The following is a 13,159-nucleotide window of genomic DNA, read 5'->3' on the forward strand; positions in this document are numbered from 1 at the left end:
GGAACTGAGTTGCAAATGGCAGCAAAACTGACTTTTTCACAGTGGGAACAAAAGGCTATAAACTGTGAAATTAGATAGAATATGCATATATATGCACTAATTACCTGCAATTTACAAAGAGGTGGAAAGTAGCTAGAAAGACTAGAGAACAGACTTTGTACCAGAAAGTGCTTTAGAAGGTAGGGAACTTTCCATCCAAGTATGAGATTTTTTTCCTCTGTACCATGAATTTGTGAGTGTTTCTGAAAGTACTATAGTTTGGAGTTACAGTATTTAAAATAAAAAGTTATATTATCTATAGTGACTATTACCCGACTATTAATATATGCTACCATCTAACTAATGGCCAATCTCTGGAACAATTAAAATTAGAAATAGAAAAATTGTGCCATTAGTAGGAAAAACAGATGATCTTCTAACTCAAGCAGTTTTGGTGCTGTTAAGATAATTTCTTACCAAAAAGTACTCTTACAGAAAAAACTGATTAACAGAGGAGCAGTTAATTTGGAAAGTCCAAATTCTTTACTTGTTAAAGGTACTTATTCGGCTTCTTTTAAAATTAAGTTGCAGGTGAAATTGTAGTAAAATTGAGACAAAGAGTGCCTTTGTTAGTGAGAGTAAGGAAGTCAATATTGAACATAAGTGCAAGAAAGTCCAGGCTCTAAGCTTTGGTAAAAGGGAAAGTCCACGGAAATCCGTGTAGCCAGTGTTACCCTATTGTGGCCCAGGTTTGTCCAGCTGCTGTGATGCTCCTTTTGCAGAAGTGAATTGGTTATAATCACGGACTGTGAGTGGCTTAATTGGCTTTCCATTTGTGAGTATGTGGTCTTGGCACAATCGTCCCTGTATGTGAAGGGGTGCAATGTCTCTACATCCATCTGGTTGCATAGTATTGAAGAGTTTGCAGGAAGCGATTTCTGTGGCCTCTTGGCTTTCCGACGAGGTCGATATTTATAGCCTGGGTATTTGTCTCGGTGTATAGCTAGTAGTCTCTGTGCCTCCTCAAAGAATGGGCGCTTTTCAGCATCTGTAAGCCTTTTCCACTCGTATCCCAGCTGCTTGCTGATCTCTGAGTTTTGCAGTTTGGGATTCTCTAGAGCCACCTTTCGTCTTCGTTCACGAGACCACACAATGAAGGCGTTCATGGGTCGCTTGACGTGGTCCTGGCTGCTCTCCCTAACATTTTCTCCCCTTTCACATTGATCATTTGCGCTATGATTGTCTGTGCACAAGGAAGAGGTTTTCCCCAAGGCGAGAGTATTTTGTTGCTGTACCACCGCTGGACTGTAAACATCGTCTTTCAATACTTTGAACATAGCAGAAGCATACGATTGCACCCTTCTGTTCATAAGTTGTTCTTACCAGAGACTGACTTAGTGCAAAGTTTGCAGTGAAATATTTATTTCTCCGCCCCCAGTACCTCCCCTCAATACCTCCTGGCAGTCAGCCCAACCCAGCAACCTACTCTTTCTCGAGCAAAGCTGCTTAACAGGATATTAACGCTCTGCTTTCTTCTTTGTTTACATCTAATCAGAATTTGTGAAGGCGCTAACACCTGCTTAAAAATACAAACGGTGTCATTGTGAAGTTATTTTCATATACTTATTTCAAAGGATGAAGGTGTAGCAGACATACTAACAAATTCTTTATGGTTATGAATGTAAGAGAATGTTATCTTAAAAAAGATGAAAAATAGTCCGATCCTGTTATATAGTTGAATACACATGATCCCGAATCCATGCTAATCATTATCCCGGCTTCTCCACTTAGGCTTAAAGTAAAGCTGAAAAATCTACGTACGTATTGCAGTAGCTAATAACTGATAATTCAATGTGCTGATGACTGTCAGAATGCTAATATATACTAATACATATTTAATGGTCAATCTCTGATACAACTAAAATTTGACATAAAAACTGTTCCATTAAAAGAAAAAACACTTAATCTTGTCACCCAAGCAGTTTCCTGGTATTAATATAACACTTCAAAGGGACTGGGTTTTTGTTTGTTTGTTTGTTTTGAGGGTGGGGAGTAGGGAAAGTGTGAGGCTGGGCGAGGGGCTGGGCGTGGGGGTGAAGGGGGGTTGATGTGTGGTATCTTAGATGGGTAGGCTGTGTAGAAGTGATATCCATCACTTTCTTCTGCACTTTTACCTAACAGATGATTAAAACTAAACAAAACTAAAATAACAATGCTTTATAAATTTGTAAATTGTAACCATCAATTGTTTTATATTCTAGTTCAAACTCGGGGGGGAATTGAAAAGTAAGGCTTTACAAAATGAAATAACTGAAGCCCTCTTCCAAATAAATCCGTGAGGCAAACTTGAAAGTTGACATAGAGTATTTTCATGTAATAAAATACGAGGTGACATCCCCTATACAAGTTTTAAAACCATATCTGAAAAATGGGAGTACAACTGTATATTGTATGAAATATATTTCACATAACATGAAAAATAAAAAAGTCTCACCAAGATTTCATAAAAGTGATGCCAAAATTCCTAAGAAAATATAATTTGAATAATGCTTGTGCTACATAAAAAATGATCTGCCTAAAAAATGTGATTTAAGCAATGTCTTATAATACAATGGTAGTAGAAATTTCAAAGGGTAACTTTATTCAGCCAAATGTGTCAATCTTGTAAGTTGTATCTTACTCATTAAAGTTAAGTATTAAAGATCCAAACAAAATGTGAAAACATTATTACCTGATGCAATTAAAAACATGCATCTTACTGTGGAAGCAAACATTTAAATGACACTCATACACAAAAGCAGATTTTATAAACCTAGAAATTGTTTAATATATGAGGAAAATACATATCTTCTCAAAGTTGAAATTAAAAGACAAAAAGTGATACATTCAGCAATGTGGAGGAACCTTGGAAACATCATCCTGTGCATAAAAGAATAGTAGGCAAGAGGCCACATATTAGAAGATTATGTTCAAATGAAGTCCCCAGAGAAGGCAAATGCAGAGACAAGAACCAAGTTAGTGATGGCTGCCCAGGAATGAATAAGAGGGAGGGAGCACGGGAAGTAACTGCTAAGCTGTTCAGGTTTTCTTTCTAGGTCAGTGAAATATTCTGTAGCTACATACAATTGTTGATTTTACAACATTTGAATGTACTTAAGCTACTGAATTCTATCCTTAAAATGATTGAAATGAATATTATGTATAGTCACTTCAAAGCAGAAAAAAGAAAAAGAGGACTTCACAGATATTAATGTCATCCTATGAAGGGGTTGGGAAGACAAGAACCTTTAAATTGAAAAAGGGATTTCACTGCTTTTATACTTCCAGGTCCAAGAATACAGCCTGGCATATATATTACTTTCTTGAAATATGTCTACAATATACTTCAATCAACAATCAGAGTCAAAAACGGCTCCAAGCTTATTGAAAAAAAAAAAAAAAAAAACACCTGGTATTCCTCTTATAAAAAGCCAAAACCTTCCATGATTCTCTAAAGTAAAGATTTTTCAGGCAAGAATGGAGGAAAGAGGATGAAGAAAGGGCAGTATAGTCCATCTCAATAATATATCAGCAGGTTACCTAATGTTTCTTTGAGTGCATTTTTCATGTTTCAGCTTATTTTTATCTCAGAAGCCTGATATATACTCAGTCACTATGTTCACATACAATATTTAGCCATTCTTATAATATTGCACCTTCATACTGGAGACAAAATGCATGTTACCGTGAACTTTTGGGTGACTAGGATACCACACCCATTCCCTACATTTATTCTCAGCTCTATTGGGTTAATAAACTATCATATTTCTTATTCATGATTGACTATGTCTCAATTTTTACTCAATCATCCCCACAAGCAAAGTAGTAGGAAGTGATACAGTTCTTAAAAAGTTAAACCCAAAGAGGGTTCACTAACAACAATGTTTGCCAAACTATCAAATTCATTTTCTGTTTTGGTGGGATTAACATTCTAGAAAAGGAAAATGCACTAGAGATCTTAGATTAAAATAATTTTTCATATTATAGATTCTTATTTCTTCTCAAAGTAAAAATGAATAAGAACTGAACACTATATTCTAGATTATTACAATGGAATCAACTGCATGTAAGGTATCAGTTCAGTTTAGTCACTCAGTCATGTCTGACTTTTTGTGACTGCATGGACTGCAGCACACCAGGCTTCCCTGTCCAACACTAACTCATGGAGCTTATTCAAACCCATGTCCATTGAGTGGGTGATGGCATCCAACAATTCATCTTCTGTTGCATCCTTCTCCTTCCTTCACTTTTTTCCAGGATCAGGATCTTTTCCAATGAGTCAGTTCTTCTTATCAGGTGGCAGAGTTTCAGGTATTGGGGTTTCAGTCTCAACATCAGTCCTTCCAATGAATATTCAGAACTGATTTCCTTTAGGATGGTGGGTTGGATCTCCTTGAAGTCCAAGGGACTCTCAACCATCCATTATTCAGTGCTCAGCTTTGTTTAAGGTATAAGTACACACTTTATCTTTAAATATGCAGATGACAGCACTGTGTAGTAGAAACAGAAGAGGAACTAAAAAGCCTGTTGATGAATGGGAAAGAGGAGAGTGAAAAAGCTAGCTTGAAATTCAACATTAAAAAACAACGATCATGGCATCTGGTACTATCACTTCATGGCAAATAGATGGAGAAACAATGGAAATAATGACAGATTTTATTTATTTGGCTCTAAAATTACTGCAGATAATGACTGCAGCTTTAAAACTAACAGATGGTTGCATTTTGGAAGAAAAGCTATGACCAACATAGCATATTAAAAAGCAGAGACATTACTTTGCCAACAAAGGCCTATCTAGTCAAAGATATGGTTTTTCCCATAGTCATGTCTAGATGTGAGAATTAGACTATAAAGTAAGCTGAGTGACAAAGAATTGATGCTTATGAAGTGTGGAGCAGACTCTTGAAAGTCCGTTGCACTGCAAGGGGATCAAACTAGCCAATCATAAAGGAAATCAGTCCTTAATGAATAGTCATTGGAAGGACTGTTGCTAAAGCTGAAGCTCCAATATTTTTGTCACCTGATGCAAAGAACTGACTCATTGGAAAAGACCCTGATGCTGGGAAAGATTGAAGGCAGGAGGAGAGGAAAACAGAGAATGAGATGGTTGCATGGCATCACCAACTCAATGGACATTTCTATTACTTTGCCAACAAAGGTCCGTCTAGTCAAGGCTATGGTTTTTTCAGTGGTCATGTATGGATGTGATAATTGGACTGTGAAGAAGGCTGAGTGCCAAAGAATTGATGCTTTTGAACTGTGGTGTTGGAGAAGACCCTTAAGAGTTCCTTTGACTGCAAGGAGATCCAATCAGCCCATTCTGAAGGAGATCAACCCTGGGATTTCTTTGGAGGGAATTATGCTGAAGCTGAAACTCAACTGCTTTGGCCACCTCATGCGAAGAGTTAACTCACTGGAAAAGACTCTGATGCTGCGAGGGATTGGGGGCAGGAGGAGAAGGGGACAACAGAAGATGAGACGGCTGGATGGCATCACTGACTCGATGGATATGAGTCTGAGTGAACTCCAGGAGTTAGTGATGGACAGGGAGGCCTGGCATGCTGTGGTTCATGGGGTCACAAACAGTCACACATGACTGAGCGACTGAACTAAACTGAGCTGAACTGAACAATTGATGGATCATAGTTCAACAGTGTTTACATGAAACCCTCACAAAATTTTACAATAATAATTTGCATATTTTTTCTCCAACATTTCCACTCACCTCCCCCAAAAAAATAGTCAGAACATTTTCAAATGAAGGAATAGATACAATTATAATTGCACAGATTTTGCTGCATTTATATCCTCTAACATTATCAGGACATTTCCCACCAAAATATGAAAGTATGTGGTTAAAATATAAAGACACTAAATCTTGCCTATTTGTATTTTGCTAATCTATATCAATTTATGTGTCTACTTATTTCCTAGATTGTCTGTGAGCTGTTTTTTGTTTGTTTATTTGTTTGTTTAACTCTAATGATACATAGAGTTCCCTGATAGCTAGTTCTGTTGGTAAAGAATTCACCTGTTATCAGGAGGTCCCAGTTAATTTCCTTGTTTGGAAAGATACACTAGAAAAGGAATAGGCCACCAACTCCAGTATTCTTGCACTTCCCTTGTGGCTCAACTGGTAAAGAATTCCCCTTTAATGCAAGAGACTTGGGTTTGACCCCTGGGTTGGGAAGATCCCTTTAAGAAGGGAATGGCTACTCACTCCAGTATTCTAGCCTAGAGAACTGCATTGGACTATATAGTCCATGGGGTCACAAAGAGTTAGACATGACTGAGCAACTTTCACTTTCACTTTTAATGATAAACATAACTTTTTTTTTTTTCTTTATTTAATCTTACTGGATTTTTAAACATGGCCTGGACTTAATGAATTAAAATGAAATACATTTTAATGTGTTAGATATGTATCAAAACTCAATTATCTCATTGCTCCAAGTCTTAAATAAGTCATATAGAATCCGATCCCCATAATCATGATTGATTTAATTGTTATTGCCTTCCAGGGGCATCTTAATTAGTATGAGGTGCAAGAAACAGAAACTACCTGGAAAAAAAAAAAAGAAATTTACAAATAAATATATGCTATATATATATAAATACATAAGGTTTACAGCTATAAATATAATGCTTCTTGTTTTTTTCTCTAGCATCATTTTAATGTTTTCTTTTAATTTTACCATTTTGACATATCCAATATGGGAAATTGCTTAAAAATTACTATAGCTTGATGTATTTTCCTAGCTTATTTGTAACTGTTGGTATTAAAATAAAGAGAAAAAAGCCCGTTTCAAACCAGTCTTCCTTTCTACCTTGATACATTAAAAATGTTCTCACTCCTGCCATTTAATTTCCAGGGCATAAAGCACAAGCTATCATTTTTAATTCCTCTAGTCAGCTCAGATGCTGATTGACTTAGCTTGTTCTTTAAAAAGAAGGTCACTTTTGATCTCTTCTCTGTTTCACGATCATCTCCCCTGTTTCTATGAAAGTCAGTTATAATAGTCTCAGATCTGAAATGAACCTGATCTTGAAGGGAGAGCAGTGAGCACTACTGAAGAAAGATCTTAATTCACTGGTCAGGAATTAAACTTGCATCAACCAGGATGAAAACCAAGTGTCCTAGCCACTAGACCATCAGTGGCTACAGGCTAAAAGTAAAGTGGTCTTGGCTCTTGCCCCTGTTTGAAAGCAAACCTTTCAAGGAGACAGAAACTGTAAAAATAGGTACAAAGTTTCTTGCTCAGTTCAGTTCAGTTCAGTTCAGTTGCTCAGTCATGTCTGACTCTCTGCGACCCCATGAATCTCAGCACGCCAGGCCTCCTTTCTAGCACTGACTCCCGGAGTTCACTGAAACTCACGTCCAGCGAGTCGGTGATGCCATCCAGCCATCTTATCCTCTGTTGTCCCCTCTTCATCCTGTCTCCAATCCCTCCCAGCATCAGAGTCTTTTCCAATGAGTCAACTCTTTCCATGAGGTGGCCAAAGTATTGGAGTTTCAGCTTTAGCATTATTCGTTCCAAGGAAAACCCAGGGCTGATCTCCTTTAGAATGGACTGGTGGGATCTCTTTGCAGTCCAAGGGACTCTCAAGAGCCTTCTCCAACACCACAGTTCAAAAGCATCAATCATTTACCCCTCAACTTTCTTCACAGTCCAACTCTCACATCCATACATGACCACTGGAAAAACCATAGCCTTGACTACACAGACCTTTGTTGGAAAAGTAATGTCTCTGCTTTTCAATATGCTCTCTAGTTTGGTCATAACTTTTCCAATGAGAGAACATATAGAGAAACATTTTTTCAAAGTCAGACACAGGGCAGAGACACACATCTAGAGAGAGGGTATGGACATTCTCTCGGATGAGGAAGAGCACAGAACTTCAGAAGTTAGACAGAAATACCCATCCAGAGTGTGTGAGTCCTGAGTAAGAAGTGCAATAAGAATGTGATATAAATCACTTACATACGACAATGTTTCTGCATCTTTGTTTACCTTTGGCCAATTATCTTCTTTCATTCTTTATACCTCCATAGACCATCCCCTGCCCCCACAAGATGCATACACAATTTTTTTCTCAGATGGATCCCAACGTAGAAGCCCATCCATGTTTATTATGGCATGGAGCCCTCTCCCTTATGACTCCCAAAAAACTTTCCTGTGCATGTCCAGATAGGAAAGTCTTCCTTGATCTCTGGAGTGGGTTCTTTATCTTTGTGCTTTAGACAGACTTTTACCACTAGCCTTGTCCTTGGAGTGTCTGGGTGAGAAAAGAAACCTTAATTTTACTCCGTTTGAAAACTGCCAGGTGTCTGGACCAGAGGCCCACTGTCTCCTATCTCAAACTAAGCAGTTGTTTGGCCAAAAAATACCTGATGAAAGTTGTTAATTTATTGATGATGTTCCATGGACTTGCTCTCCTGTACCTTGTATACATTATTTGTTCTCACTTTATTGACATCAGAAACTCTTTCCATTCAGCTCCTTATTTTTTTAATATTTTTAGTACCCTAATAATTGGTCAAATCTTATGAATATTTCTCAGTTTTCTGATGAGGATTTTTCTTTCTCCTGTAGTGATTTATACATGAAAGATATCATCGTTTAGCTGACAAACATTTAACTAATACTTTTTTTATGTACTCTGTATATTTATATTTATCCTTTCATCTTTAAATCTTTAGAACAGTACTTTAGTAATAATGGATATAATATGAATCCCGGTTTTGGTCCTGTTTCAAAGACAGTGGTTACAGTGTCTTACAAGTTGAAAAATATTGCTTCCTTGTGAGCTAATTTCTATGCTGTAATTAAAAGGACCAATATACACATGTTGATACAGAGTTCTAAAAAATATCATGGAGAGATAAAAGCATTCCTAAGCAACCAATGCAAATAAATCAGTTCAGTTCAGTTCAGTCACTCAGTCGTGTCCTGCTCTTTGTGACCCCATGAATCACAGCATGCCAGGCCTCCCTGTCCATCACCAACTCCCAGAGTTCACTCAAACTCATGTCCATTGAGTCGGTGATGCTATACAGCCATCTCATCCCTTGTCGTCCCCTTCTCCTCCTGCTTCCAAACCCTCCCAGTATCAGGGTCTTTTCCAGTGAGTCAACTCTTCGCATGAGGTGGCCAAAGTATTGTAGTTTCAGCTTTATCATCATTCATCCCAATGAACACCCAGGACTGATCTCCTTTAGGATGGACTGGCTGGGTCTCCTTACAGCCCAAGGGATTCTCAAGAGTCTTCTCCAGGGGTTCAGGATGGGGAACACGTGTACACCCGTTGTGGATTCATGTTGATGTATGGCAAAGCCAATAAAATATCATAAATTAACCTCCAATTAAAATAAATTTATATTTTTTTAAAAAAGCATCAATTCTTCAGTGCTCAGCTTTCTTCATAGTCCAACTCTTACATCTATACATGGGCAATGGAAAAACAATAGACTTGACTAGATGGATCTTTGTTGGCAAAGCAATATCTCTGCTTTTCAATATACTATCCAGGTTGCTCATGACTTTCCTTCCAGTGTAAGTATCTTTTCATTTCATGGCTGCAATCGCCATGTCTGCAGTGACTTTGGAACCCCCCAAAATAAAGTCTGACACTGTTTCCACTGTTTCATAGAGGAAAACAATAAAATGGGAAAGACTAGAGTTCTATTCTAGAAAATTAGAGATTTCGAGGGAACATTTCATACAAAGATGGGCTCAATAAAGAACAGAAATGGTATGGACCTAACAGAAGCAGAAGATATTAAGAAGAGGTGGCAAGAATAAACTGAAGAACTATACAAAAAAAAAAAAAAAACTTCCAAGATAATCATGATGATGTGCTCAGTCACCTAGAGCTAGACATTCTGGAAAGTAAAGTCAAGAGGGCCTTACTAGTGAAGGTGATGGAATTTGAGTCGAGCTATTTTAAATCTTCAAAGATGATGCTGTGGAAGTGCTGCATTCAATATTTGAGCAAACTTGGAAAACACAGCAGTGACCACAGCATTTGAAAATGTCAGCTTTCATTACAAAAGACAATGCCAAAGAATGCTCAAATGACCACACAATTGCACTCATCTCACATGCTAGTAAAGTAATGCTCAAAATTATCCAAGCCAGGCTTCAACAATAAGTGAACCATGAACGTCCAGATGTTCAACCTGGATTTAGAAAAGGCAGAGGAACCAGAGATCAAATTGCCAACATCTGCTGGATCCTCAAAGAAGCTAGAGAGTTCCAGAAAAACACCTATTTCTGCTGTATTGACTATGGCAAAGCCTTTGATTGTGTGGATAACAATAAACTGTGGACAATTATGAAAGAGTTGGGAATTCCATACTACCTGACCTGCCTTTTGAGAAATCTGTATACAGGTCAGGAAGCAACAGTTTGAACTGGACATAGAACAGCAGACTAGTTCCAAATAGGAAAAGGATCAAGGCTTTATATTGTCACCCTGCTTATTTAACTTATATGAAGAGTACATTATGAGAAAAGTTGGGCTGGAAGAAACACAAGTTGGGCTCAAGATTGCCTGGAGAAATACCAATGACCTCGGATATGTGGATGACACCACATTTATGGCAGGGAGTGAAGAAGAACTAAAGAGCCTCTTGAGTGAAAGTGAAAGAGGAGAATGATAACGCTGGCTTAAAGCTCAGCTTTCAGAAAACTGAGTTTATGGAATACGGTCCCATCACTTCATGGCAAATAGATGCGGAAACAGTGGAAACAGTGGCTGACTTTATTTTGGGGGGGCTGAAGAATCACTGCAGATGTGGTCTGCAGCATTAAAATTAAAATGCATTTACTCCTTGGAAGGAAAGTTATGACTAACCTAGAAAATATATTAAAAGGTGAAGACACAATAAATTTAAATTAAAAAAAATAAAAATAAAAGGTGGAGACATTACTTTGCTGACAAATGTCCATCTAGTCAAGGCTTTGATTTTCCCAGTAGTCATCTATGGATGTGAGGGTTGGAATATAAAGAAAGCTGAGCACCGAATAATTGATGCTTTTGAACTATGGTGTTGGAGAAGACTCTTGAGAGTCCCGTGGACTCCAAGGAGATCCAAGCAGTCCATCCTAAAGATCAGTCCTAAAGGAGTTCATTGGAAGGACTAATGTTGAAACTGTACTTGGTCACCTGATGCAAAGAGCTGACTCATTTGAAAAGACCCTGATGCTGGGAAAGTTTGAGGGCAGGAGGAAAAGTGATGACAGAGGATGAGATGTTTGGACGGCATCATTGACTCACGGACATAAGTTTAGGTAAACTCTGGGAGTTGCTGATGGATGGTGAGCCCTGGTGTGATGTGTTTCATGGGGTCACAAAGAGTCAGACAGGCCTGAGTGACTAAATGACAGCATATCTAGTATAAACAAAATTTTTATAATGTCTAATGATTTTCTTTTTATCAATTGAAAATTTAACATACAATCCTAGCATTTTTCCTGGCAGTTCAGTGGCTAGAACTACATTTTCAGTGCTATGGCCTCAGGTTTAATGCCTTTTGGGGGAATAAAGATAACACAATCCCCAGGACACAGGTAAATAAGTAAGTAAATAAATAAACGCACACAGAACCTAAAAGATGAATTTTTTTTTTTTTCCTTTTATGAGGAGCCTCTCAAGTAACCCTGAGCAAACTTCTCTGAAGAGATGATGGTGGAGCTTGGATATGAAGGAGTTTTGCAACAAATGACACATAGTTGAACAACAGATTGCTGTTAATAAAAAGAGAACTAAATTTCTCAAGTTAATAAATTGAAACATTGTATGTGTATGGGAAAATGTAGGAATTTGGGCTCACTGGAATCATTCTTATCATATGAACCTCAGCTATTTGGAGCCAGTGGCCTGTCCTTTTTAACTTGCAGAGTTCCTGAGGGCTCAGCTTAAGGAGTGGCTACAGTCTGCTCTCTGCTGGATGGCAGGAATTATTTCCTTCCTGAATTTCCTCGAGGCTCATCAGCTCATTGCAGTCACTGGTGAATGACAACCTTCTTCATTGATATGACAGACAACAATTTACTTCTCAATATCTTGTTTGAAATTTGGCTAGCAGGGACAGAGGAAACTGGTGGCTATGGACAATAGGGTCAGACACACCTGAGAAGGCACACAAGCTAAAATGATCAGTGAGTCTGGTGCTTAGTAAAATAAATCACAGTTTGTAGCTAGATTTCAGAATAGAGAAATAATGAATTGAATTGTCTTTTATTATTATTATTATGAACATTTATTTATCATGTTTCTTTGTATTATTTTAGACAAGCTGGCCCACTGTTGACATGGATAAATGACATACGTGTGTGTGCATTTACACATATATATGGCTTTGCTTATTTAACTTATATGCAGAGTACATCATGAGAAACGCTGGGCTAGAAGAAGCACAAGCTGGAACCAAGATTTCTGAGAGAAATATCAATAACCTCAGATATGCAGATGACACCACCCTTATGGCAGAAAGTGAAGAGGAACAAAAAAAGCCTCTTGATGAAAGTGAAAGAAGAGAGTGAAAAAGTTGGTTTAAGCTCAACATTCAGAAAACTAAGATCATGGAATCTGGTCCCATCATTTCATGGGAAATAGATGGGGAAGCAATGGAAACAGTGTCACACTTTATTTTTTGAACTCCAAAATCATTGCAGATGGTGATTGCAGCCATGAAGTTAAAAGACGCTTACTCCTTGGAAGGAAAGTTATGGCCAAACTAGATAGCATATTCCAAAGCAGAGACATTATTTGCTAACTAAAGTCCATCTAGTCAAGGCTATGGTTTTTCCTGTGGTCATGTATGGATATGAGAGTTGGACTGTGAAGAAAGCTGAGCACCTAAGAATTGATGCTTTTGAACTGTGGTGTTGGATAAGACTCTTGAGAGTCCCTTGGACTGCAAGGACATCCAACCAGTCCATTCTGAAGGAGATCAACCCTGGGATTTCTTTGGAAGGAATGATGCTAAAGCTGAAACTCCAATACTTTGGCCACCTCATATGAAGATTTGACTCTTTGGAAAGGTCTCTGATGCTGGGAGGGATTGGGGACAGGAAGAGAGGAGAACGACCGAGGATGAGACAGCTGGATGGCATCACCAACTCGATGGACATGA

General features: G+C 38.1%; 1 protein-coding gene across 1 annotated transcript; it reads right to left on the minus strand.

Moving 5' to 3' along the window:
* Nucleotides 1-626: 626 nt before the first annotated feature.
* On the minus strand, nt 627-1,349 carry SRY (sex determining region Y). The gene has a single exon (XM_040235968.1). It carries the CDS (start codon nt 1,347-1,349, stop codon nt 627-629), a length of 723 nt encoding a protein of 240 aa, XP_040091902.1.
* Nucleotides 1,350-13,159: the final 11,810 nt, after the last annotated feature.

The sequence above is a fragment of the Oryx dammah genome, unplaced genomic scaffold (assembly GCF_014754425.2).
Source record: "Oryx dammah isolate SB20612 unplaced genomic scaffold, SCBI_Odam_1.1 HiC_scaffold_11035, whole genome shotgun sequence".
Taxonomy (NCBI): domain Eukaryota; kingdom Metazoa; phylum Chordata; class Mammalia; order Artiodactyla; family Bovidae; genus Oryx; species Oryx dammah.

Coding starts and splice junctions, on each gene's coding strand:
- SRY (XM_040235968.1), bottom strand. CDS start 1,349: ATGAACAGAAGGGTGCAATCGTATGCTTCTGCTATGTTCAAAGTATTG.